General features: G+C 56.1%; 8 protein-coding genes across 8 annotated transcripts; 4 read left to right on the top strand and 4 right to left on the bottom strand.

Moving 5' to 3' along the window:
- Window positions 1-74: 74 nt before the first annotated feature.
- On the bottom strand, window positions 75-6,279 carry B0H64DRAFT_319327 (meiosis protein SPO22/ZIP4 like-domain-containing protein; the record flags this gene model as incomplete). The annotated part of the gene is made up of 15 exons (XM_062800425.1): window positions 75-287; window positions 368-543; window positions 606-667; window positions 1,212-1,598; window positions 1,681-1,808; window positions 1,871-2,578; window positions 2,679-2,764; window positions 2,824-3,059; window positions 3,123-3,363; window positions 3,642-3,876; window positions 4,320-4,517; window positions 4,571-5,298; window positions 5,376-5,718; window positions 6,027-6,049; window positions 6,129-6,279. 15 exons carry the CDS (start codon window positions 6,277-6,279, stop codon window positions 75-77), a joined length of 3,915 nt encoding a protein of 1,304 aa, XP_062661351.1.
- A 2,141-nt stretch (window positions 6,280-8,420) lies between these two features.
- On the top strand, window positions 8,421-10,413 carry B0H64DRAFT_393192 (uncharacterized protein). The gene has a single exon (XM_062803619.1). It carries the CDS (start codon window positions 8,655-8,657, stop codon window positions 10,080-10,082), a length of 1,428 nt encoding a protein of 475 aa, XP_062661350.1. The 5' UTR covers window positions 8,421-8,654; the 3' UTR covers window positions 10,083-10,413.
- Window positions 10,414-10,566: 153 nt separating this feature from the next.
- On the top strand, window positions 10,567-14,367 carry B0H64DRAFT_132424 (ubiquitin elongating factor core-domain-containing protein). Its single transcript, XM_062798145.1, has 4 exons — window positions 10,567-11,586; window positions 11,646-11,859; window positions 11,908-13,307; window positions 13,358-14,367. Exons 1-4 carry the CDS (start codon window positions 10,796-10,798, stop codon window positions 14,235-14,237), a joined length of 3,285 nt encoding a protein of 1,094 aa, XP_062661349.1. The 5' UTR covers window positions 10,567-10,795; the 3' UTR covers window positions 14,238-14,367.
- Window positions 14,368-15,541: 1,174 nt separating this feature from the next.
- B0H64DRAFT_320884 (uncharacterized protein) lies at window positions 15,542-16,602 on the top strand (the record flags this gene model as incomplete). Its single annotated transcript, XM_062800484.1, has 2 exons — window positions 15,542-15,773; window positions 15,851-16,602. Coding segments are annotated over 2 exons (984 nt in total), but the record flags the coding sequence as incomplete, so codon positions are not given.
- A 69-nt stretch (window positions 16,603-16,671) lies between these two features.
- Window positions 16,672-18,020, bottom strand: B0H64DRAFT_473884 (origin recognition complex subunit 6-domain-containing protein; the record flags this gene model as incomplete). The annotated part of the gene is made up of 1 exon (XM_062808020.1): window positions 16,672-18,020. The coding sequence occupies exon 1, from the start codon at window positions 17,899-17,901 to the stop codon at window positions 16,672-16,674; it is 1,230 nt and encodes a 409-aa protein (XP_062661347.1). The 5' UTR covers window positions 17,902-18,020.
- A 168-nt stretch (window positions 18,021-18,188) lies between these two features.
- Window positions 18,189-20,686, bottom strand: B0H64DRAFT_357952 (putative glutamyl-tRNA amidotransferase subunit A; the record flags this gene model as incomplete). The annotated part of the gene is made up of 8 exons (XM_062801631.1): window positions 18,189-18,534; window positions 18,598-18,860; window positions 18,948-19,258; window positions 19,326-19,431; window positions 19,489-19,588; window positions 19,647-20,080; window positions 20,136-20,530; window positions 20,615-20,686. 8 exons carry the CDS (start codon window positions 20,684-20,686, stop codon window positions 18,341-18,343), a joined length of 1,875 nt encoding a protein of 624 aa, XP_062661346.1. The 3' UTR covers window positions 18,189-18,340.
- A 313-nt stretch (window positions 20,687-20,999) lies between these two features.
- Window positions 21,000-22,195, bottom strand: B0H64DRAFT_393181 (uncharacterized protein). The gene has a single exon (XM_062803618.1). The coding sequence runs from the start codon at window positions 21,978-21,980 to the stop codon at window positions 21,240-21,242; it is 741 nt and encodes a 246-aa protein (XP_062661345.1). The 5' UTR covers window positions 21,981-22,195; the 3' UTR covers window positions 21,000-21,239.
- Window positions 22,196-22,549: 354 nt separating this feature from the next.
- Window positions 22,550-23,389, top strand: B0H64DRAFT_373128 (uncharacterized protein; the record flags this gene model as incomplete). The annotated part of the gene is made up of 1 exon (XM_062802267.1): window positions 22,550-23,389. One exon carries the CDS (start codon window positions 22,550-22,552, stop codon window positions 23,387-23,389), a length of 840 nt encoding a protein of 279 aa, XP_062661344.1.
- Between the last annotated feature and the right edge of the window lie 35 nt (window positions 23,390-23,424).

Below are 23,424 nucleotides of genomic sequence, written 5' to 3'. Positions count from 1 at the left end.
TGCGTGATATGGCCAGAAAGCGACGGCCCATGACCATAATGTGTAGCATCTCCGCTATATGTTCCAACAGCAACTTATCCCGATCCACCATCAAAGCTCAGTCGTAGATACTTGTTCTGCAAGATCTCCTCCAGCTGCTTATCGTCACAATAGTGAGCAAGGTTGATCGCCTTAGTCGCCCACTCTTTGGCGCGGTCAGACTCATGGGCACTGTAGCAGTCGATGGCGTGGTTGAAGGAGGTCGTCGCCATCCACTCGAGTTCTTCCTCGGGCCATTTTGCGTGGCTCTATCGGAACGGTTAGTAAAACACAGTTTACGTCGGAAACAGACCTGCTAACGGGCTGGAGAGAAGCAGATACAACTTACCTCGCGCAACTCTCTCGCCTTGTCGCATGCTTCGTCTAGCAACCGCATCGCTAGGGTATCGTCCAATGGCAGGGTGGCCTGGAATAGGCAACGCGTGTACTTGGCCAACTTGACGGCGTCGAAGTTCTCAAGCTCCCAGATCTCGTTGACTATTTTGCGCATGGTCGAGTACAGAGCTTGGTGTGATTAATTGTTAGAGAGGGGGGGACACGGTAAGTGAAATGGAAAGGGGTCATACCTTGCCCTGGAGCTTGCGCTCTTAGCAAACTGTCTGCCATCGCCTGGAGCGCCGTGATATTCCTACAGGGTACTGTTCTTTGGATAACGCTGCTCAAGTCGTCCCATTGCTTCAGAGCAATGGCTGCCTCGAAGTCAAAGGCTAGTAGTGTTGCATGTTTCCGGAGCATGTCATCCTTTGACTGCTCATCTGACTGAGGTAAGTACTCGGGAAGCTCGGTGTCAAACGCGGTGACGTGTTTCCGTAAAGTGGCATAATCATCCTGTTGTTTGTCGATATTGTCCTGTGTCCGCGCCAGCGAGACCAACGCAGATGAGATAACGAAGTGGGAAAAGAGTGTTTTCAGGGACAACTCGACTTTGGAACTGATATCCGAGGGGAAGTGGTTGATGATGCCGATGCATGCGCTGAGCATTCTCACTACGGAGCGGAGTTCCCAGTACGCAGTGTTCTTTAAGGCGAGGTTGTAGGCGTTTCTGCTGAACCACTCGAGCTCATCGACGGTGAACAACTTTCGTTCCGAGGAACTGTCTTCTTTTTGCCGCTCAAGTGCTAGGGCGACTACCCTTATTAGCAACCGCCAGAGACGGGGCGGAAAAGACTTACTGACCATCATCAAATTCTTGACATAAATCATTCACGATGGCATTCATATCCACTCCCGGTCGCTCTGCTAGCAAGTTCAGTAAACGAATGGTGCACCGGAAGAGAGCCGGAAGGTGTATTGAACTCGGCTCCTTGTACTCGTATTTTTCCTGGAGCTTCTTTAGAGCGGCAATAGCGCACAATATGTCGCCGGCCTTCTGGGATTCCGCTATGCAGGCGCCGAGATAGTCGACATGGTCTGGTGCCTGGCCGATAGTTTCGAGACACTTTTCGGCAAGAGCGCGGTCTTCAGCTCGGATTGCCACTTTGAACGCGAGGTAGGCTGTCATGGGCTCTTTCCAACTTTGCGAGGACATTTTGTGAATGATGGAGGTAGCAGAATCTAATCTGTTTCTTGCCAGGGCGCACATGAGAAGCTTCCTTGCCGCTGTCAGTCTCTCATTCAATAGCCTACCATGGATTAGCGTACCTCTCCAGCTTAGACACGTTACCGGAGCCACAGTGTTGGAAGATAACGTGCAGCGATAGCTGGCACCAGCTCTCCGCCAGGTCATATTGACCCTGGCTGTAACTCGATTCCAGTTTCTTCCAGAGCAACTACACAACGTCAGCTCAGCGTTAGGAGAGTGCCCCGGTCTGCCTACCGCCTGCGCCGCCACGGCCGCTTCTGCACTCAGGGGGTTCGCCAGACACTTCAGTACGCCCTGTACAGCGTTAATTGCCTCGACCGAGTCTCGCTGGTTCGTGATCATCCACATGCGCGTTACTACTGCCTTTTCTACCCACCCATCGTTTTCCGCGCTGCCCAGGGCTACGATGAAGTCGTCGAGCACGGCACATCCAGCGCCAGGACTCTTGTCATGCAGTTTCCGAATATGATGCATGATCAACTTGAACCCTGAATCGGAGAAGGAGAAGTTCCGTATAATATGTCGCAGAACATCGCCGTAGGCGTCACTGTCAAAGACCTCGGTAGGCGTTTTCTGAAGTAGCTCGAGCTTGAGTAGCGAAACAACAAATTTATTGCCGGCTTCCGCCTCGATAAATTCGACGTAGCTTCTCGCTTTATCCAGTCCCTCTGGTGTGCCGGCGCCGAGAAGTGCAGTCACCAGCGCCTGGAGGATTGCCAGTCGTAGCTCGATGCCTTCGCGGGATAATTGTTCCAGTTCCTGGCCGTTGACTATGTCGTTGGCCCGCTCGAACCACTTGACCGCGATCGCAAAGTCGGCGCGGGCGGCGACTGATTTCCCGATCTCGTACAACACGTCCGCGAGTCGCTCGGTATACTCGGGTGTAAGGAATCGGCGAAGGAGTTCGGCCTTTGTGTACATGTGCTCAGCAACATCGAGTCGGTTTTCTACCCAGCACTGAAGCTGTTAGCGTAGTCTCTCAACCCATCTTTGGGCTGCTTACCATTGCCGTTCTCATAATGAAGTACTCCACCTCCAAACATTGGCACTCTCTCACTTCTTCCTCGGGAAGGTCTTTGGACATGTTTTGCAGCCACCCCTTGTAGTCCGTCGTGGTCTGGACCGCCTTGCCGGCCAACTCGACTTCCCCAGCATCTGCTCATGTTAGGAACCTCCTTTTTCAGCGCGGGCTTTCGACTTACCAACACAATCCCTCACAACCTTCAGCCCCAATTTCATCAACCTCACCACCACACCCACCCGCCCATTCTCCCTCGGCCTGGCCACGCCCAGCAGATGAAACGCAAGCACCCTCCCATACAGGTACAGCCTCCCCAACCTCCCAATCTTTGACCCCTTCCCACCACCACTCCCCGACCCATCCCCTTTCTGGTCACTCCCACCCCCTTCTTCTCCCACCCCCCCACCCCCCTTTTCTCTCCCCCCATCCTCACCCCCTTTTTCTCGCTGCCCACCCCTTACGCCGCCACCCTTCTCTAACCCCTCCCTGCACCCCCTCCACAGCCTAGTGCACACATTCCACAGCCCCGTCGCGAGCTCGTCCACCTCGGGGTCGCCGCTCACGCCCGGCACATAGGCCTGCTGCTGCTGCTGCTGCTGCTGCTGCTGGCAGACATGCAGGTGGGCGACATGCTTGGCGATGTCAGCGACGAGCGACTCGGTGAGGGGCGTGTCGGAGGGGTCTGGGCTTGCGAGGAGCTTGCGGAGGCGGGTTGCGCATTCTGGGGTTGGTGAAGGGGGGGTGGTTAGTTTATTCGTGTTTGGTTGGAGGGTGGGGGGGTTGGATATAGCTGGGGCGGGGGGCGGGGGGTTTGGAGGGAGCGATATTGCGAGGTGGTGCAGAGTTGGGTAGGGGCATGGGCTGAGAGGAGGCGGTTGGGGGGCGGTGAAGGACGAAACGGGGCGAGGACCGGAAAGGGGCAAAGACAGGGAGCCCGAGTAGTTGTGATTACCACCGCAGGCTTTGAAAGGAGAAAAGTGGTTGGAGGGATTAACATACCGATTGCTGCTTCGATTCGCCTTTCGGATTTGTTGGTTGATTGAGACGAGGCCTGTCTGGGTGTTCGTGTAGGAGGCATCACGAGTTGGTCGTTGTGTCCCGATAGTGTAGTTAGGTTTTGTGGCATTGGGAATCGAAAACAAGCAGAGAATTTGGGGGTGTTTTGAATGTAGTCCGTATAAATTAGTAGACAAAATGTAGAAGAAAGAAGAAAATTGCAGCAAGTGGTGAATTTCTGCCTGGATATCTTGACAAGCTCCTAAAGGAAGGCGCGATGACAGCACCTCCCTCCACCGGCATATTTCAAATGGCCTCGCAGCCATCTCTCTTGTTTGGATAGGTATATTCTCCGATCCATGAATGCAACCCATCCTTTTCTTTGTGTTCCAGGTATGAAAATCCAGTATCCTCCAATACACCGATGACCCCTAAAGAAATGTACAGATATATGTACCAAACCAGCCCCAAGATTGAGTGGCGGCAACTGTGGTTTTGTGTTGCATTTCAGGACCCGGAAAAACGTCTAGGGCCCTGTCGAATTGTGCAGGTATATAAATTTGTTTGTGAAAGTCGGGTATCGTTATAGATCGGGGTCGGGATCGTGGGGAAGGAAATTCCCGATAATTAGGCTCGGGCTGCGTCGGTTAGCAAATGAGTGATCGATAAGACAGGGAATACCGACATTTTGTGATCATCTCTGCGGATCCTAAATGAGAAACAGCAGTTGATGACGGGTTTCGTTGTATCAGTGGGGCTCTGGAGCGAGCAGGCTGTAAGGAGCGTATCGTGGGCCGCGTCGAATGCGATGGTGCCAAACTCCTCCCAATACCTGACGTTCGACTCTTCCGTTAATATCTGATGAAGGGCAATTTTCCCCTGGCGGTTGGTTAGCTGGGATACGTCACACTCTGCGGCGTGGCTGGACTCACTCCTCGTAGGTCCTCGACTGGTACCCCGACAAGCTCGGCCATCTCCTTGTTACCCCTGAAGATCTCCCCCGTCCGCCTCCAACAACACGCTGGGACGGCCATGCTGGCGAACACACGGTCGTAATCCATGAGCGTCCGCTCGAACCACATTTCAACCAGCACTAAATCCATATCGGTCAAGTCCTTGATCTTCTCCCGGAACTTGGGTCGGAAGCGATCGAGTTGTCTAAGGATCTTTTGCTTCGAAGACGCGGAAACATGGCCCTCGAGGTAGCTCCCAAGGCGAGTATACCCCTTGATGTAGTTGAACGGTTTCAGCAGTCCCGCCTCGTACTTGGCCTGCAGAACCTTGCGCATGCGCTCTTCTGGCGCGTTGCCCGACGGGTCTGCCGCTTGGAGGTAGTATGCGCGGGTCTTGTCCGCCGGGAGGGCGCTGTCGGGCCTGGATATCCCCTTGCCCTTCTCAGCGTTAGGCGCGGGCGCGGAGCTCCCCTGGACGGCACTCGGGGGGAGCATGGCGGTGCTGCTGGGAAACGCCGAGCCCGCATCGGGCTGGCTCTGGTCATCGCCCAAGAGCGCCGTGGCATCGAGCAGGCTGGTCTGCAAAAAGTCATTCAAGAGGTTGAACTCATTGGTCACCTCGGGCGCAATCACAGAGTTGGAGTGGAAGTTGTGCATGTCGTGGTAAGGGTTCTGAGAAGCCATCCAGGCATCAGAAAAGCCGGGAACTGCGAAACAGTAAGCTTCAGCTCCTGCGGGCCTCAGACACGGACGGTGCCCTAAAGGGAGGATCCCAGCCACCTACACTGACTCATGGCGCCCAGGGCGCTGCCTGCTATGCCGCCGGACACGGGCGTGGGTTGCACGAGCTGGAGCGGCGTATTGCTCCGGTTCGCTAGCGTCGTGGCATCAAAGGTGGCCTTCGCGGCCTGTCCCGGCCCGTTGCCCATGGCCGAGTCGAACGAGGGTGGTTTCATGGCGCCGGCATTCTGGTTGATGGAGCTGCTAGGCCCCGGATCGGGTTGTGGTGCAGGGTCCGGTACGGTGGATGGGGCCAGGCTCTTTGACTTTCTAGTCTCTTGATCACGCGGCTCGTCATGACACAGGTGCCCAATGTTGCGCTTGATGCATCTTGTACACGGCCTCTCCTGTTCACAGCACACGATGCGGGTCAATGTCTGCTCTCGAGACCGGACCAATGATGGAGGATACGGAATAGGGGAGGGCAACATACGAGATCACACGTCATGTGCTAAGCAGCAGGACATGGTTAGCCACTAGAACGACTCGACTTGTGCACCTTGTTGCCGTATCCGGCGGGGTGGATGCCCGTGTGCCGCTGCAGGATGCATTCCGCGGTGGCAGCTCCGACCGCGACACCCGCCGAAGGGGGAGGGGGGCCAATCGGTAGACAGGGGTTGTGTGTACGCCTGGCGCATTGGGATCAGTGACTTACAGATCGGCGGCAGTAGAGGCAAGCTGCGAAGAAGGAGCGGGCACAATTAGCGCATGGGACACGCAGGAGGGAGAGAGGCGACACAGCGCGCCACCAACTCACCATGATTCACTTTGCGCCGCTTCTTGGGGGTCCTGTGCGCGCTGTCGGCAGGAGGTGCACGCTGATCGTGGGGCTGGGCTTCGTCCTCGGACCTGGAGGAGGTTCTGACCTCGCTCCCGGTCGCCCTCTCCATGGCTTCGGTTGCCGTCATTGTCTAGTGAACGCAGCTCCCATTGGGTCTCGGGGTTACGCAACGGGCGTCGAGTTCGCAGCTCATTTGAGCAGGGCCGACGGGTCCTCGCAGGTATTGGTGACGGTTCGATGGCTGTTCCGACGTAGCGGCTGCTGTTCTGGTGTTTCCCGGAGATGCCTGGTGCTGCTGCCGGCGCTGTGTGTCCCAGCACCTAACCACTGCTCCTATGCTGTCCCTCGGTCCCTTGCTGCACCTTGCTGTCTCGACTTGCTCGTGACGGTTGAGGGCGGGTGTGGTCGGCTCGAGTTGCCGCGAGAGCTGTGGCGTGTTTCTGCGGTGCCTATTGTATCCGTATGGTTATAAAAAGCATGGCGATGTGGAATTGGTAGCATTCCGTGGGCTGTCAAGGCGCGGGCGTTGCAGTCGGGCGGCAGTTTCCTGGCTCAAGTCGAGAAGCCGGAAATCGCTCTCCACCGGGCTGCTCAGCAATCCGTGGACCTTTGTGGGCGCAGCGGGTCGGGCTACCGGGGTGGCTTTTTGGCTTGCCGGGCGGGGCGAATTCCATCCAAACCGAGGGGCAACTTTTTGGCGCTAACTGCCTCACAGGGTTGGGTGTGTGGGACCCAAGCGGCATGGGAGTTCATGGGCTTGCTCGATTGGCTCAGATTTGTTCTTTCCAATTCTGTCCCTTGATCTCAACTTTGACTCCGTCGGCTTCTGGGTCCATTCTCCTCTTGAATTATAGTCCAGCAGCACTCAAAGAATGCAATCCATCTCTGAGATGGCTTCACGCGTCATTCGGATTCCCGGCGCAACTCAATGTCCTGTCATCGTCAGCACGCAGCGCCCAGTCTGTCATCATGCGAGTTCTTTCCATTTTCGGTTGGCTTCCTTCGACCCGAGCCAGCGAGGCGTGCCAGCCTATCCTTTTCCTCTCAATCGTGGAGGCTGAGTTCGGTTGCTGCAGTTGCCTGTCCGGGAAAGCAACTGTGCGAGCTTCGCATGATCCAATATTTCTGACGTGGAATTATGACCCTTGGGCATTCGCCATTAATGGAATAAATTGGACAATGGTAGGGCTGAATAACAATGGAGCGGGCAAGCCGAAAACGAGGGCATATTCTACATACGAGTAGTATCCAACGCCAAGCGCCTCCACCAACAAGTATCATTCCAACAAATCTTTCCGGGTACAGGTCACTGAGGTCGTCTCTGAGAAGACACTTTTCGAGTTGCTCGACATGTTTCGATACACAGAACAAATTGAAACAGGAATACGACGTGCATGCTTAATTAAAGCTTGTGGTTCCGTTTCACAACAGCCAATTCTGTCTGACTTTCAAAGCGATGCCGTTCGTTTTGCTGTGCGCCACCAACTATCCTTGGCCTCTTGACTGGTTGTCCCTGGGGCTTAAAGGGTACCGAAAGAACGCACTCTGCAGTCAGCTTCACCCGATACTGGAATTAGAATACCAGGGATACTGTCTGCCATCTCTTACTAGAAAATTCAGGACACTGCCTGGGTAGTAATACCATGTCGACCTTCTGCTTTACACCTACCTAAGGTAACCAGCTTCAAGGTTGCCTGTCTCTTGCCGGAATAGATGCTCGGTGCACAGGTCGCCATACAGACGGGAGGTTTGGGCTGAAGGGTGTTTTGGGATAGCGACTAACGGTTAAAACTGTAGGTTTTATCTCTAACAGAATTCGCTTTTCAATGCATGTCCTGGGATTCCCACGTGCCAATGGATCTCGCAGCTGTCTGGTTTATCAGCTTGCTTGGCCTTTTGTCGATGATGGGGTGCAAGTGGTAGCAGGGTAACGGCTTCGTAATCCCGGCATGCACACTTTGCCGCAGCCGCTTGTAAAGATAAGGGGCCAACGTCATATGATCTCGATGCTTGATGATATCATACGTGATAGAAGAGCTATGGCTATTTGTTCATAACCAGAAGCCCCATATTCTCGTTGACATCTTGTTTGCAGCTGTTAGGTTTCCATCTTGTTTGAGTGGCCCGGGGTTTGGAACCCGAAAGGGAACCGGGTATTCGGGTGTGGGGCGGGTTTGTGATCCATGGATTTGGTCACCATCACTGGGCCCATGCGAGACTGGGCCCATGCGCGCCATGCTTCCAGGTTCTTCGGTACCTTACCTCCGACCTGCCTTCCATCACGTTTCCGCCATTGCTGATTCCGAAGCAATCCATACCACTTCGTGACTGCCTTTCCATCATTGCCTCTTTCTCTTGGTCGGCTTGCCTGCTGCTTCCGACTAGGTTACGGATGCCCGTTGATTGATTTAACTGTCGCCCGATTGATCCTGCGCGTTCGCGCTTTCTTCCCGACGTTTCGGACGTGGTCGTGGTGGCCCCGCTCCGATCCGATTATCAGCCATGCCACCTCCAAACACCCCAGAGGAAGGCCTGGCAACAACAGCTTTACGACCCTCAGATGAGGACAACTTTCGAGTATCCTCTCCAAGCAGCGCCATGGCTCATGCGTCACAAACAACCTGTTCTTCAAAACTCGACTACCAGAACATCGAGTACATCGACCCGGTTGACGAAACTCTGCTTTGTCCAGTGTGCAAAACAGCGTTTCACTCGCCGATTACCACCCCATGCGGCCACACGTTTTGTGCAGGGTGCATCAACCGGGCACTAGAGACACAGTCGACGTGCCCAATCGACCGCCTCCCGGTCGACAAGACCCGGGATTACGTACGACTGCCCTTGATCATCAAGGACCAGCTAGATCGCCTTCAAGTCAAATGCCCCAACAGGGGCTGCGACTACCAGTGCTCCCGTGAGCACATAGAGGGCCATTACGAGCGTCGTTGCGAGCACACCCCGGTCCAGTGCCCCGACCCGACCTGCTCTCAGCGCGTCCCACGACGGGACGCGGCCCCGGAGAATGGATGCATGCACCAGGAGGTCACGTGCGAGTTTTGCGAAGAAAGGGTAACCTTCGTGGAGATCATCTCGCACCAGACCTACGACTGCAGAGGTGCCATAGTCAATTGTCCGGACTGCAAGGAACACCTGTCACGCCACTGCCTCGCCAAACACCAGGCACAAGATTGTCCCGAGAGCAATACCCAATGCAAGTGGCACTCTGCAGGTTGCAAGGTGGCAGACAAGCGCCGAGTCGTTCAGGAACATGAACAGAGCGGGTGCCCCTCTGAGGTTGTGGGCCGTTTGATGCAGAAGCAGGACGAAGACCGCAAGATCATTGACGAGCTTGCGGGGCGGTTAACCAAGTTTGAACTTGCCCAGAGCAAGAAACGCGAGCGGCACACCCAGCGGACCCGAGTTGGTGGATCGAACGTGGCAAACACCTCCCGCAGCGCCACAGGTGCCAACGTTCCCGGCATCACGCTCAACAACAATGCGCCACCGCTATTCCCGGACTCGACGGACGACGGCGCAGAGGGGGGCTCGCCCGAGGATTACCTACTCGCGCAATTCGAGCGGCTAGAGGCGCAGGTGGAGCTCCTCCGGAAGCAGTCTCTGGAGATGGACGCGCGCCAGTCACACATCATCTTGCAGCACGCAACCCATTTTAGCGAACACCTCACCGAGATTGGAAACAAGGTTGGAATCGTCAACATGCACATGTCCTGGCTCATGAGCCTGCAACGCCAGAACGTACAACAACGCGCTGGGTCGACTGCCGGGCCCTCTAACACTGGGATGTCTCACGGAAACGTCACGAGTGGGGGGGGTAGGCCGCCACCCCCTCGTGAAACTAGCGGTTGGGTGTATTCGGAGGAGAGTCCGCGGAATAGTGAGGGGAGGTCGGAGCCTCTACACCGACTTTGAAGTCATGGATCATGGTGTGGATGAGCATCGTTGGTTTTTCTCTGTGTCTTGTCTGGGGTATTCGGTTGTTTTGGAGTTGGCCGGAGGACGGTTGTTGAAGTGATGAATACCCTAAGGAGTTCGGCGTCGATCTACTGTCATCGCAAAAGGGCTAACGGCGTTACTTGGAAATGGGGGAAGGGGGGGTGTTCAAGTGGACTGGGCTGGTATGTCCGCGTCACATATTGTGATATTACTACACTAGATGTACCACACGGTGCCTACTATCGATTCGGATTATTCAACAGGACACTCGATATGGATAGTTAGTTTTATTTACTTTTGCAAAACATACAGCTTTGCGTCTTGTTTGTGATGGCGTCGAGCCGAGGTCGTTGTCGTCGTCCACGTCGCCCCAGCCAAGTGCTTATCGATAAGAAAACACCCGCTTAATAATTCCACCAGTCTTCCATTGTTTGCTCTTGCGTCAGCAACAGCCCTGCAGCGAACAGGGGAGGCCAGGCTCCAATCGATAGCGCCCCCCAGCCTGGAGCTCTGTTTAAACCCCGCCATCAACCCAAACTACCCAGTCGTGAGGTCGGAAGCCCGGGTAGCATCTATTACGGTTTTTCAACTTCTCACTATCTGTTTCCGGTCTCTTCGTTCGGTTTCAGATTCTCCCCAACTTTCTCCCGGCTTCAAATACCACGAAGACGCCGTTGACAAACGAGAAAATGGATCCGAACGAGCAGCCGCCCCCGGCGGCGACGCCTGATGCGCCAGACCAAGAGACGATGCAGCAGATCCGTCGACGGAGACTGGCGAAACTTGGAGGTCCCTCGGGCCCAAGCACGCCTGTTGCAGGGTCACCGAGCACTGAGACGCCGCCCGCCCCCGGACAAAGTTCCTCGGGGTCTACGAACGACAAGGCAACACCAAAAGAGGCCGAGAAGCCCATGCCGGTGAACACTCAACCCAAATCTAACATTTCGTCTACCCCGGCAGCCGCAACTCCCCAGAGCGCCAGCAGTCCTAGCAGTAGCAGACCAGGTAGTACCAACAATCAAGGCTCCCGAGCTAAGAGACAAGCATCGGATGTTGACGGGCCTTCAGCGAGCGCGCCGCCCAAGAAGCAGACGACCCCGGCCGCACAGGAAACGATTGAGGACTATGCCGACCGCATCCTCTCGACGATATTCCGCGTCACCGTCGATCCGATCCGTACGACAAGCGCAAACGGCCAGAAGCTAACCTTCTTGCCGAACCTGAGCGCGGACCTCGCGGATGAAGGCGCGCCGCTCAAACTGTCTGTTGAAAGGCTCGAGGAGGCGATAATGGAGGCCGCCACGGCCATCCCACACGACAGACCGCTGTTCGACTACCTTCTGCCGTGCTGGAAGCGGGTGGTGAAGACGATAAAGGTGCTCCGGAATCCGACGCCGGAGAAAGAGGCGCTGCTCAAGGAGGCCAGGCGATTATGCTTCAGCAACTGCATTTTCGCCTTGACTGTGCCGGAGCTGTTTAGGTATGTCTGGTTTCGAAAAGTTGGTTCGTGGCTGTTGCTAACGCCTAGGGACCGTGAAGCCGAGAGCCAAACCCGCTACACGACACTCTAGTGCCGTATCTACTGCGCGAGGTAGAGACCGAAAACGGGTTGTGTATGGACTTCTTTGGAGAGGCCATGGCTCGTCTGGAAGAGGATGAGACCATCGCCGGGCTGTTCACCAAGGCCATGGCGGATATCAGCAACAAATTGGCGACAATGAACATGAATGATGACTACAAGCCATGCGTCAACGTGAGTTTGAAGCTTGACAGGCGGGTTCCCCGTTGCTGACCTTGCCAGGCACTCTTGACCTACTCACGGTTTCCACCCCTCCTAAATGCCCTGGCACAACACCCGTGCTTCCAGATGGCGCTGTCAGCCCCTGGCATCGAGAAAAATACGATCCTTGGACCGTTCTTTAGGATATCGCCGCTCCAACCAGAGGTGACGACAGTCTATTTCGCAGGGCCGAGGACGATGGATAAGGGGCGCATTCAGGCGTCACAGAGCGCCCTACAGATGACGCTTGGGGCGCACCAGACGGATCTGAGGACAATTGTTAACGCCTTCATCCGCGCGAGCCCCCAGGCTAGAAATAAGATACTGGACTGGTTTGCCTACGTCATGAACGCCAACCACAAGAGACGCGCTATGCAAGTCGACCCTAGGGAGGTTTCGTCTGATGGCTTCATGATCAACATTACTGTCATCCTTGACACCCTGTGTGAGCCCTTCATGGACAGCAACTTTTCCAAAGTGGAACGGATCGACGTTGATTACTTCAGGAGGAACCCGAGGGTCGACATCAAGGACGAGACGAAGTTGAACGCGGACCAAGCGCAGTCCGATGCGTTCTACGAAAACAAGCTGGAGGGGGAGTCGAATTTTATCACAGAGATTTTCTTCTTGACTCTAGCGGCACATCACTACGGCAGCGAGGCGGCAAATTCGAAGATGAAGAACCTTGATCGGGATATCAAGCACTACGAGAAGAACATTGCTATGATGGAGGCGGAGCGGCACAAACTCATACATCGGCCGGAGCAGCTTCGAGTACTGGATGAGGCTGTCAAGCGCCACACAACGGTCCTCGAGCGCTCCATGGCGCTGAAGTTCTCGATCGAGGGCATTTTATTGGAACATAAGATGCAAAGTCGGTCGCTGCAGTTCATGCGGTACGTCACCGTATGGCTGCTGAGGGTCGCCAGCCAAACAAAGTACACCCCGGACAAGCCGCTCAAACTTCCTCTGTCTGCGGATCAGCCCGAGGCTTTCAAGTGCCTACCGGAATACGCCCTGCAGGACGTTGTCGACAACTTCAAGTTCGTCTTCCGCTACATCCCGCAGATCATCCTGTCGGCCGTCGGTGACGAGATGATCGCCCTCTGCATCACGTTCCTGGAGTCGTCCGAGTATATCAAAAACCCGTACCTGAAGTCGTCGCTGGTCACACTGCTATCGCACGGGACGTGGCCGACCTACCACATGAAGAAGGGGGTCCTAGGCGATGCGATGACCAGCACCAAGTTCGCAAACGACTACCTGCTGCATGCGGTTATGAAATTCTACATAGAGTGCGAGTCAACCGGTGCTCACACGGCGTTCTACGACAAGTTCAACATCCGGTTCGAGATCTTCCAGGTCATCAAGTGCATCTGGGCCAACGATGTGTACCGGCAACAGCTGGTCCAATCTAGCAGGTGAGTTACCCTTTCGTGCGCTTCCCGTCTTCTAGTACTAACCCTAGCAGATCGAACCGCACCTTCTTCGTCCGCTTCGTCAACCTCTTGATGAACGACGCGACGTACGTCCTAGACGAAGGCCTCAGCAAGTTCCCCAAAATCCACGACTTGCAAGCTCGCCTGCGAGACCCCACCCTCTCGCAAGAAGATCGCGAGAAGACAGAGGAGGAACTTCGCACGGCCGAGGGCCAAGCAACGTCGTACATGCAGCTCGCCAACGAGACGGTCAGCATGATGAAGCTCTTCACCAACTCTCTCGTCGATTCCTTCACCATGCCCGAGGTTGTGCAGCGTCTGGCAGGCATGCTGGACTACAACCTCGAGATCCTGACGGGTCCCAAATCCAAGACCCTGAAGGTCGAGAACGCCGAAAAATACTACTTCAACCCCAAAACCCTCCTCCCGGAGCTCGTCGACATCTACCTCAACCTCGCCGGGTCCTCCTCCTTCATCGACGCCGTCGCCGCCGACGGGCGCTCCTACTCGCCCGCCACCATGACCATGACGGCCTTCATCCTGCGCAACAAGCACCTCAAGGACGAGAAGGACGTCCTGGCATGGGAGGTGCTGGCCGCGCAGATCGAGTCCGCGAAGGAGGCGCTGGACCGCGCCGACCTCGACTACGACGACGCCCCGCCCGAGTTCGAGGACCCCATCATGGGCATTCTCATGAGCGACCCTGTGGTGCTGCCGTCCAAGCATATCGTGGATCGGTCGACTATCACGCAGCATTTGCTGAGCGATCCCAAGGATCCGTACACGAGGCAGCCGATGAGCATTGAGGATGTCGTGCCGGACACGGAGCTGCAGGGACGGATTGAGGCGTGGAAGGCGGAGAGGCGGGCGAAGGCCAGGGGGGAGGGCGAGGCGATGGATACGACGGAGTGAAGTGGCGGTTTGGGTGCGGAGGTGGGGGAGTGTATGGATGGGTGGGGGGACACGAGAATGGGAATGAGTTTGACTTTGTTTTTTCTCGAACCGGGCTTGGCTGGACTGTGACATAGATTCTTGGGGGTCGAAAGCTGTTGGCTTGTTTTCCCGGGGTTGGGAGTTGACATGGCACGGAAGGTGGGTATTGTTTTTCGTGTATTGGTTTGTGTGAAGGTAACCCAAATAACAACAGACATATTTTGACAGAGAGACGGATATGGCTGGAACTGTAAAGTCATTGGCGTTAGTGGTCTTGTTACCTTGTCAACCGGCCTTCCCGCAATTGCGGTTAGGGCATCCCACATCCTGGCGCAAGGGGCAGCCGTCGGAGGTTGACTCGTTCCTTTACATTGCCGCCTTCTTACTGACCCGAGTTCTACCCGGCAGGTTCAACACCGTCCGAATTTGATTCTTTCCTCATAGCATACCATCTTCGTAGTTTACAATCCAGTCTCGCCTCTTTCCACAACCCGCCCACCCCACTCCAAATAAGGAGATGCTTGGGACCTAAACACGGTTCCCGTCTGCCAATACGTCTATTTATCAGTAGCCACCAATCGAGTCAGTCAACAAGGCACCATAAGCCCCAATTTATATCCCCCCACCCAGGCTTGCTCCGGGTCAACGAGTAACTCGAAGTGTTCTCCGTCACCTCTAATTGCTTAGGTAGGCAGACATCGTGTTGGGCCCAACCGGAGATAACACGAAGGGTAACGGATGGCGTTAGCTAATCACAAGAAGCATTAGGGCGACTGATGGCGTGAGGGGAGCTAATGCATGGCGACCTGATCCGATCCGATCCCGATGCCGCTTGAACCCCACCGGGAGCGCCCGAGAAGCGGGGTGAGGGGGAAGCTCTGGGTTTAAAAGGGGCCCCCTATTGCTCATTCATCTCGGGGTATTTGGTCCCGACCCATCAATAGCCTGTAGATACCCAACACACAGACAATCGAGAGACGAACAGCAAACATGACCAAGGTTCTTTTGACAGGTGAGTGAGGGTTGGGTTGTAATATCGTCTCCTAATCACACCACTAACACATGCTACAGGTGGCTCCGGCTTCATTGCCGGTAAGTAAAAGTTGACAACGCTGGAATCGACGTGCTTCTAGAAGCCTCCTGTGACCGCTTGTCCCGCTGGTTGGGCGTTAGACCAATTCCCAGCTCAAGCAAACTACCCATGACTGCCCCAACCTAACACCGACATCCACGCTCACCAGAACCCCTACCGAAACCACACCCCTGACTAACGCAACCCCCCAGCACACATCCTCGAGCAACTGCTCGCCAAAGGCCACAGCGTCGTGACGACGGTCCGCAGCGAGGACAAAGCCGCGAGGATCCGCGAAGCCTACCCCTCACAAGCCGCGTCGGGCGACCTGGTCGTCGCCATCGTCCCGGACATCGCCCAGCTCAACGCCTTCGATGAGGTCGTCAAGACGCCCGGCCTGGAGGTCGTCCTCCACACGGCCTCGCCCTTCCATTTCAAGTGGAGTGCGTCCTACCAACCCCCCTCCCAACCAAGCCCCAGACAGCCCCCCCCCCCCCACGGTAACTAACACCCGCAACAGAGGACCCCAAAGAACTCATCGACCCCGCGGTAAACGGCACAACCGGAATCCTAAAAGCCATCATCCGCTCCGCCCCCACGGTACGCCGCGTCGTGGTGACCTCCTCCTTCGCGGCCATCGTCGACGAGGCGCACATGGCCGACCCGTCCCACACCTTTTCCGAGGCGACGTGGAACCCGGTCACGCTGGCGGACGCGCACCGCAGCCCGCCGACGGCGTACCGCGCCAGCAAGACGCTGGCGGAGCGCGCGGCGTGGGAGCTGGCGAGTGGTGCGGCGTTTGATTTGGTGACTGTTAACCCGCCGACGGTGTTCGGGCCGGTCGTGCATTATCTGGAGAGCTTGGAGGGGGTGAACACGAGTAACGAGCGGCTGGTGGATTGTCTGCAGGGGAAGTGGCGGGAGGCGGTGCCGAGCGCGGGCGGCGGGGTGGCCATCTGGGTGGATGTGCGGGATGTGGCCGAGGCGCACGTCAAGGCGGGCTTGGAGATTGCCGAGGCCGGGGGGAAGCGGCTGTTCACGACGGCGGGGCTGTTTAGTAATGCCGAGATGGCGGCGATCGTGCGGAAGAACTTTCCGGAGGATGCCGAGCGGCTGCCGACGGAGGAGACCAAGGGCGGGGAGCTGCCGGCGGAGGGGGAGCGGTTCGGGTTTGATAACACGGAGACGAACAAGGTGTTGGGGATTAAGTGGCGGTCGTTGGAGGAGTCTGTGGTGGACACGGTGCGGAGCTTGAAGAAGGTGGGCGCGTAAGGGAGGGAGGTTCCTAATAGGTAGTTATAGATGGGTAGACTAGGTAGCGTAGCGGCCAGACACCCGGGACTACCTCGCCTCCAACTCTTTGATCCTCTTGAGCACACCTTCCTTCCACTCCGCATACGCCTTGCGCTTCCTCTCCCCGAGATAGTCATACCTCTCCTGAAACATGGTATCAGCCCTCCGGATCTGCACCACCTCCCCGTTGTTGTCATCACCCTCTCCATCCCTCTCCTCCTCTTCCTCCTCCTCCACCCTCTTCGCCTCCCTATCCACCAAATCCCCCACCCCACTAACCCAGCCCATCTCAAACCACCCATGCCTCCTCCCCCTCACAGCGGCATCATCCAACTCGGCCACGCCAATCTCTCTCCACCCTTCCCACGCCTCATCCTCCCCATCACCATCCCCATCCCCCCCATCTTTAACCCCACCCCCAACCTCCCCCCCAATCTCCCCCCTAACCCCATTCAACCCACCCACAACCTCCCTCCGCATCCCCACATACCTCCCCCTCTCCACCGCCTCTCCACCAGGCCACTCCACGCCGCGCCACACAAACAGGTACAGCGCGCCCAGCACGGCGGGCATGTTGGCGCGCGCCCACGCGTCGGTGGTGGGCCGGCCGCGCGGCGCCAGGATGGATTCGACGGCGGAGGCGACGACGGGGCCGATTCGGGAAGGGCCGAGGGTGGCGAGGAGGTGCCGGAGGGTGGGGCGTATCCAGGGGGGGAGGGGAGGGGTGGTTTTTTGGGGGGTGGGGCGGTTGGGGGTTTGGTGGGAGTTGCGGAGGTCGGCGAGGGATTTCTCTTTTTGTTTGCGGTTGGTTGGGGTGGTGGCTGTAGTTGTGGTGGTGGTAGCTGTGGGGGTTCGGGATTTGTTGGCGAGGGGGGAGGTGTTGTGGTCGTCGCGTTGCTGCTGCTGGGCGCGGAGCTTGGAGCTCGGGGTGCGGATGCGGCCGCTGCCGAGGGCGGTTCCGCCTGGGGTGTGGCGGCTGGGCGTGGAGGCGGTGGCCGGGAGGATCTTGTCGAGGTGGTTGTAGAGGCGCTTGTAGATGCGCGGGGGGATGGGTGGCCGGGGGTCAATCGGGGGGAGGTTGAGGCTGATCTTGAGCCTGTCGCAGGCTAGGTTGGCGCAGGCATAGAGTCGGGCGACTTCCTCCTCGGCCTTGAGAGTGCTGGCGCGGTTTCGGGACTGGGCGAGCAGTGAGCTGGCCAGTTGGGTGAGAGACTCGGGGAGGTCCGAGTTGTGAGTCGGCAGCAGAGAGAGCAGCGTCTGCTCGATTGAGCGGTTCATGGTGTGAGGATATTTCAGAGTCTGAATGGGTAGTAGAGAAAGGTTTACTAATTAATAAGATGGTGTTGTGTTTCCTCGTCTGTTGATAACTTAGAGTTCTTGATTGAGTTCATTCATTCACCCGTGTGTGCATGAAATGAGCAAGCCAAGCCCAGAGACGCGACGTGAATGAGCCAACGCCTGGTCATGTGACTTCGGCCAAGTGGCAGCAACTGCCAAGAGGTATCAGATACGAACCCCGGTCCCCAAGCTCGTCTGCGCGACTTGTACACGTTCTTTCCCGCAAAGATTAGGTAGGTAGGTAGGTACGTCAATCATGGCTTGGGAAGCGCTTCATGGACTTGACTACCATCCTTCATTTCACTTCGGTGATTTTCTTCCACCATCAATTTCCCATGCTCAACCATGCACCCCGACTCTCAACATAACATTCTAAGCCTTAAAGATCTCCCTCAAGAGGCTTTTGCCTCGTCGCTGCGATTCCCAGCCCCCCCAAGGTCTCGTCTTCTTCTAGCAAGTCGCTCACAAGCTCAGCAAGCGCGACATCGCTGCCCTTTGCACCCATCAAACCAAGCGCCGTCGGGAGCCGCTCAGTTCTGCCCGTGAACTTGGACACGTACGGAGTAGTTCCAACTAGAATGTCATGTTAGCAACAAGTAACCACTGTCCTTGGGACTGCCGCGGGAAACGACTTACCAGGGATGATGAGCTCGGGCGCCTCCGCATAGGGACCGACATTGTAGAAGAAGAAACCGGTTCCCGTGAACCTTTGCGGCCCATCGCGGTACTTGTCGCGGTAATCCGGTTTGCCCGTGGTCCAAGGCAGAACCATCACTGTGCTGGATTTCCCGTCGTTGTCGGATGGCGGCATGACGTGCTCGTAGAACCAGTCTTGGTAGACTTTGAGGCGTCTTACGGCTTCGGCCTGTTGCTCGGCGGTGACTGTTGGGAGATATTCTCTGCGGATGATTTGTTAGAGTGGGGAAAACTTATTTCGTTTGTTTCTTGCGGTCGCTTGATATATTCAGATCGGGGCCGTTACATACACTTTGAAGCGTATTTGGGGATTCAGCACAGGTGGCTTCCCAAAACGGGCTTCGTATTCCGGAAGGAAGTCCTGAAACAAGCTAGTCCACTGGTCTGGGTTGGCTGCCCATTCGAAAACATGCTCGAAGTACTCGCTGAGAGACTGGGTCACACCCTCGGGTCGGTGCTGTCGCCATGTTTCCTCGAGGCTTATCTCTGTGCGCTTCACACCCAAGTACGTCTCTAGGCGCACGATGAAGGCTTCAAACAACTGCTGACTCGGGCCGTGCTCACTGGGCCAGTAGTCGGTTGGATACAAGAGTCTGGCGGGCTGTTGAATCAAATTGTTAGTTCACATTGCTTAAACAATACCATCCCAGATTTCACGACCGACTCACCCGAGCCTTGGTTGTATCGGCAGACGGTGGCGAGCCGTAGAGGGCGTGGGCCAGTACTTTGAATTCCTTTGCAGTTCGAGCGAACCCTCCAATGGTATCGAACTTGCTGCAACCGCTTCAGTATGCTGGGCTAGGCAACAACATCTTCACGGAGTAAACCTACGGGCTGTATGGAATAATCCCGCTGAAGCTTGCTGCGCCCAGCGAGGAGCGCATCCCAAAGATACCCTGGGCTGCTGCTGGGGCTCGGATACTCCCGAGAGCTGGCACATGAGGGTTAGGTCGACAGTTAGGATGGGTGGAATTGAAAGGAGGACGTACTATCGGTGCCGAGGGAGAAATCAAGCCAGTCGTAAGCTGCAACTGCGGCGGCACTGCCGGCGCTGCTCCCGCTTGTGGTGAGATAGCCGTCACCACGGGGATTGAAAGGGCCATGGTAATCAACCCAGTCGCTGGTCGGCCACTCACTATCGGCAAACTGGGTTGTCTTCACCTTGCCGACGATTACGAAGCCGAGGTCCACGAGTCTCTGGACGGCCTCAGCGCTTGCTGCGCGGGGAGGGTGAAGCGCGGTGTAGGCGAGCGACGACGCTCCAGTTTTGAGGCCTTTGAGGTCAATGATGTCTTTGACCGCCAACCGTAGGCCAGCGTACGGCTTCTCGTCGGTCTTGGTGAAGTATAGCCGAGAAGGGACGGCCACGGTCAGGGCGGACGGGTATTGTCCGCCGTAGGCTGAAGCGTCGAGGGACCGGAAACTATGCAACTGAGGATCAACAACAACATAACGAGAAAGCAATAGAGTGAACTTACCTACTGTCGTTATCCGCGGGCACTGCCGCAACGACAAACGCACCAGCCGTGTCCGGATACAGACGGTATGCGTAATGCAACCGGCCATTTTGCAGGAAGTAAGGCCCTTGAGGAACCTGGGAAGAGCTGCTGTCAAGCTGGACGACATGAATGTTTTGAACATGGGCAATTCGGGAGAGGACGTGCTTGAGTTCGCCGGTCCAGCTACTGTTCAACTCTGGCAACGTCGTCCGTACAACCAGCGAGGTCAAGAAGTCCTTGGACCACACATCATCAACCAAGTCGAAGCCATGCAATGTATCCCGAACGTCATCGGAAGTTGGAATCGAGTTTCCCACTGTCACAACGGTGCATGGCTCGGCTATCTGGCCAGCCCCGATTGGGCCCAAGCCGACCTGTTGGTGGACTGTGTCAGCGTGAAAGAGCTAGAAGAAGCCAAGGGGAAGAAGCCAGAGCCATCCATGATAGGCAAGACTTACAAGAGGGGTCGAGTGCATGTAGTATGCCACGTTCCCGAGCCGAACGACAGTTGAAATCAACGGCCCGACCATGCTTAATCCCGAGCCGCCGAAGAGAAGGATAAGAAGAATCGTTGCAAGCATGGTAGGCACCGTGAGCTGAGTTGCAGCGAGGGACGGTTGATAAAGTGAGAAATGCAAACGATGTCAATGTTGCGAACAGAAAAGAACTTCCGCACGTGAAAAGTACCTACCTAATTAATAGCAGCGCACTGTGGAAACATGTTCGGTAGCATGATCGGACGGCGAGAACAACTACAGGATTCAATAACAGGCTGTCTCATATCAAGTGCATTAATACCTACCTACCAAGCGGTTGGGTTTAGGGCAGCACAGAAAACTCATGTTTGTTGACGTTGGTATATTTATCATCAACTTTATGGGTTGTATACCTACCTACCTAGACAAGTGTAACAGGAAATGCTTTTGTTTAGCCAGTCCGTGATGTTACCAGGCTTACAGATTCTCTTTCACACCTTCCTCCTATCGGGGGCCTGTCCGCTTCTCACCATGCGAGAATGTGTAAGCGTTGGCGTATACCTAGGTACTTGCCAACCCTGCCACCGTGCTAATCATCTCTCCGTGTTTATGCCGTATTCACGAGAATAGCAAGTCCGATGCTCACTAAAGAGAAAGCCTCGAGAGCCTGGACACGACGAGAAGCATCACCCTCTCTGGTTGTTGTTGTTGTCGTCGGAGTCGTCGTTGTCGTTGCGCCGCTTGCCGCCGTCGGAGTGGGCGCCGTGGCGTCGGTTTGGGTCTGGGGATGTGCACCATGCGCCTCAAGATAGCAGCTGGCATGGGCCGAGACCCTTTTCAGCCACTCATGCTCGATCATGGGAATTTGTCTCTCCCAGGCAACGGGGCAGCTAGTGGACAAGATGGAGATGGTTTCGCTATTGGCCGTCCAAAACGAAACGACCTGGGAGAGGTAGGTTGAAAGGTCGGGGAGGACGCTGGCGGGCGCAGCGGTGGTGAGGCCGCACCATGATTTCGGGTCCGAGTCCAGACATGACACCATGTCACGACCGCGAGTTGCTGTGGCCAAGCACGGTGCGGCCAGCTCCTCGGCATATGATTCGTGAGCCTTAGAAAGGGCCCCGGTTGGCATAGGGACGTCGAAATACTGCGTGATATTCTCCGTAATGCACTGCCAAGGGTCCGGCGTGAGTGAGGGCCGCACCGCAGCTGTCGTAGTTGCTTGTCTTTCGACGAGCAAGGGGTTCAGTGCAGTCGCGGATGGCGAGTCGTGCAAGAATCTAGCAGATACACCTGCTGCAGTTGCAACTAGGGCAGCAAGCCCCCCAACCACGATGTTGGAGCGCATATTCGTGTTTGATGACGATGAAGGAGAAACAAAGGACAGAACGAGGATAATATAGGGGGATACAAAAGAAAAGGGAAGAACTTCGACAGCAGGGATTACATCTCAGTTTCAAGGTTGCTGAAGTCTCGACTCCTCGAGGCAGGCAGCCAACGGAAATGGATACTAATACAATCTTGAAGTTTGATTGCAAAAGGTTATCCGCCCCGGGCCTCTTCCCGACTCGTCAATTCTATATACGGAAGACCCGCTCGGTCACTTGGCATGCAAGCCATGTTCATGGGACGCAGTTACATCAAGGCGACCAACATGTCACATTCCGCAGGGAATGGTAACAGAAGTGACTTGACGACACACTACGGCCTGTTTTGGCATGTGGGCCACTGGACAGCACAAGAACCAACGACCCGTGTGGGAGATGACTGGGAAATCCTCAGTCAGGGGAGATGCAGTCACGCAGACCCTGCTTGCAACCACCGGCTCAACTTTCAATATCATACTTTAGCATCACCCATTCACACTTCACCTCAGCCCAACGTCCAGGGTCCAGAAGTCATACTAACTCATACATGATGGACCTCGAGGACATCACCTACGAGTACTCCCGCGAGGAAACGATTGCCGCCGTGTCCGATTACTACACCTTCCTCACCCAGATGTACATTGAAGATTCCCACGTCGTCTACCCACCGCCCGGGGGCTGGCCCGAAATCGTCAACGCCGACCCCGCCGTGCTCCAGTCCTTCGGCAAGTCGGACGAGGTTCTGGCACTGCTGGCTCACCTGCCATACATCCGATGCTCCTGGGAAAATCCCGCCGAGGTTGCCCCCGGCTGTACCGTCGCCGATTGGCCCGACCTCATCACAAGTCTCTCGAAACCCCTGCGTCCCGGTGAATCCGTCACCCAAGCCAGGTCAGTACGTCTCGCCACCGAGGGTACATTTTGCGATATATCGCCCTCCCATGTCGTCGGTTTGACCACTAGCCTCGACCAAGCGATGGTGCTCGATACAAAGCACGGCATCATCCATTGGGAAGACTGTCCCGGCAGGATCGACTTCGGAGGGCATTGTAAGACCAACGTCGATTGGTCGGAGTTGGACGACGGGGTATCGCAAGAAGAGGCAGACTGGCGCTACGGCGCAACTGCTTGGACCATCCCTGACTTTTTTGAGGTCCTCAAGGATCAGTTCATACGACTAAACTGGCTTCCCATCAGCCACTTCACTGTGCGGGAGGCCCAGGGTGAATACCACGGCGAAGAAGGCATGATGGCCATGCTGAAGGACACCTATCGGCAACATGGCTGGCCCGACTTGACCGTTTACAGCAAGTCCGACTGTGTGAAGGCTGTGAAGAAAGCCATGGCCGAAGGGTACCCCGAATCTGTTTGCTACCGAAGGGACATTTGATTATGCACTGGCTCACTTTCTGTTGGACGTGTGGG

The sequence above is a fragment of the Chaetomium fimeti genome (genome assembly GCF_033439085.1).
Source record: "Chaetomium fimeti strain CBS 168.71 chromosome Unknown B0H64scaffold_3, whole genome shotgun sequence".
NCBI lineage: Eukaryota > Fungi > Ascomycota > Sordariomycetes > Sordariales > Chaetomiaceae > Chaetomium > Chaetomium fimeti.
The sequence above is the reverse complement of the archived record's forward strand: the minus strand, read 5'-3'. Positions and strand labels throughout refer to the sequence as shown.

Excerpts from the sequence above, each read along its gene's own strand:
- B0H64DRAFT_393192 (XM_062803619.1), top strand. The coding sequence starts at position 8,655 with ATGCCACCTCCAAACACCCCAGAGGAAGGCCTGGCAACAACAGCTTTA.
- B0H64DRAFT_132424 (XM_062798145.1), top strand. The coding sequence starts at position 10,796 with ATGGATCCGAACGAGCAGCCGCCCCCGGCGGCGACGCCTGATGCGCCA. Across the intron at positions 11,587-11,645 it reads ACTGTGCCGGAGCTGTTTAG|CCGAGAGCCAAACCCGCTAC; the intron begins GTATGTCTGGTT and ends GGGACCGTGAAG. Across the intron at positions 11,860-11,907 it reads ACTACAAGCCATGCGTCAAC|GCACTCTTGACCTACTCACG; the intron begins GTGAGTTTGAAG and ends TGACCTTGCCAG.
- B0H64DRAFT_393181 (XM_062803618.1), bottom strand. The coding sequence starts at position 21,980 with ATGCGCTCCAACATCGTGGTTGGGGGGCTTGCTGCCCTAGTTGCAACT.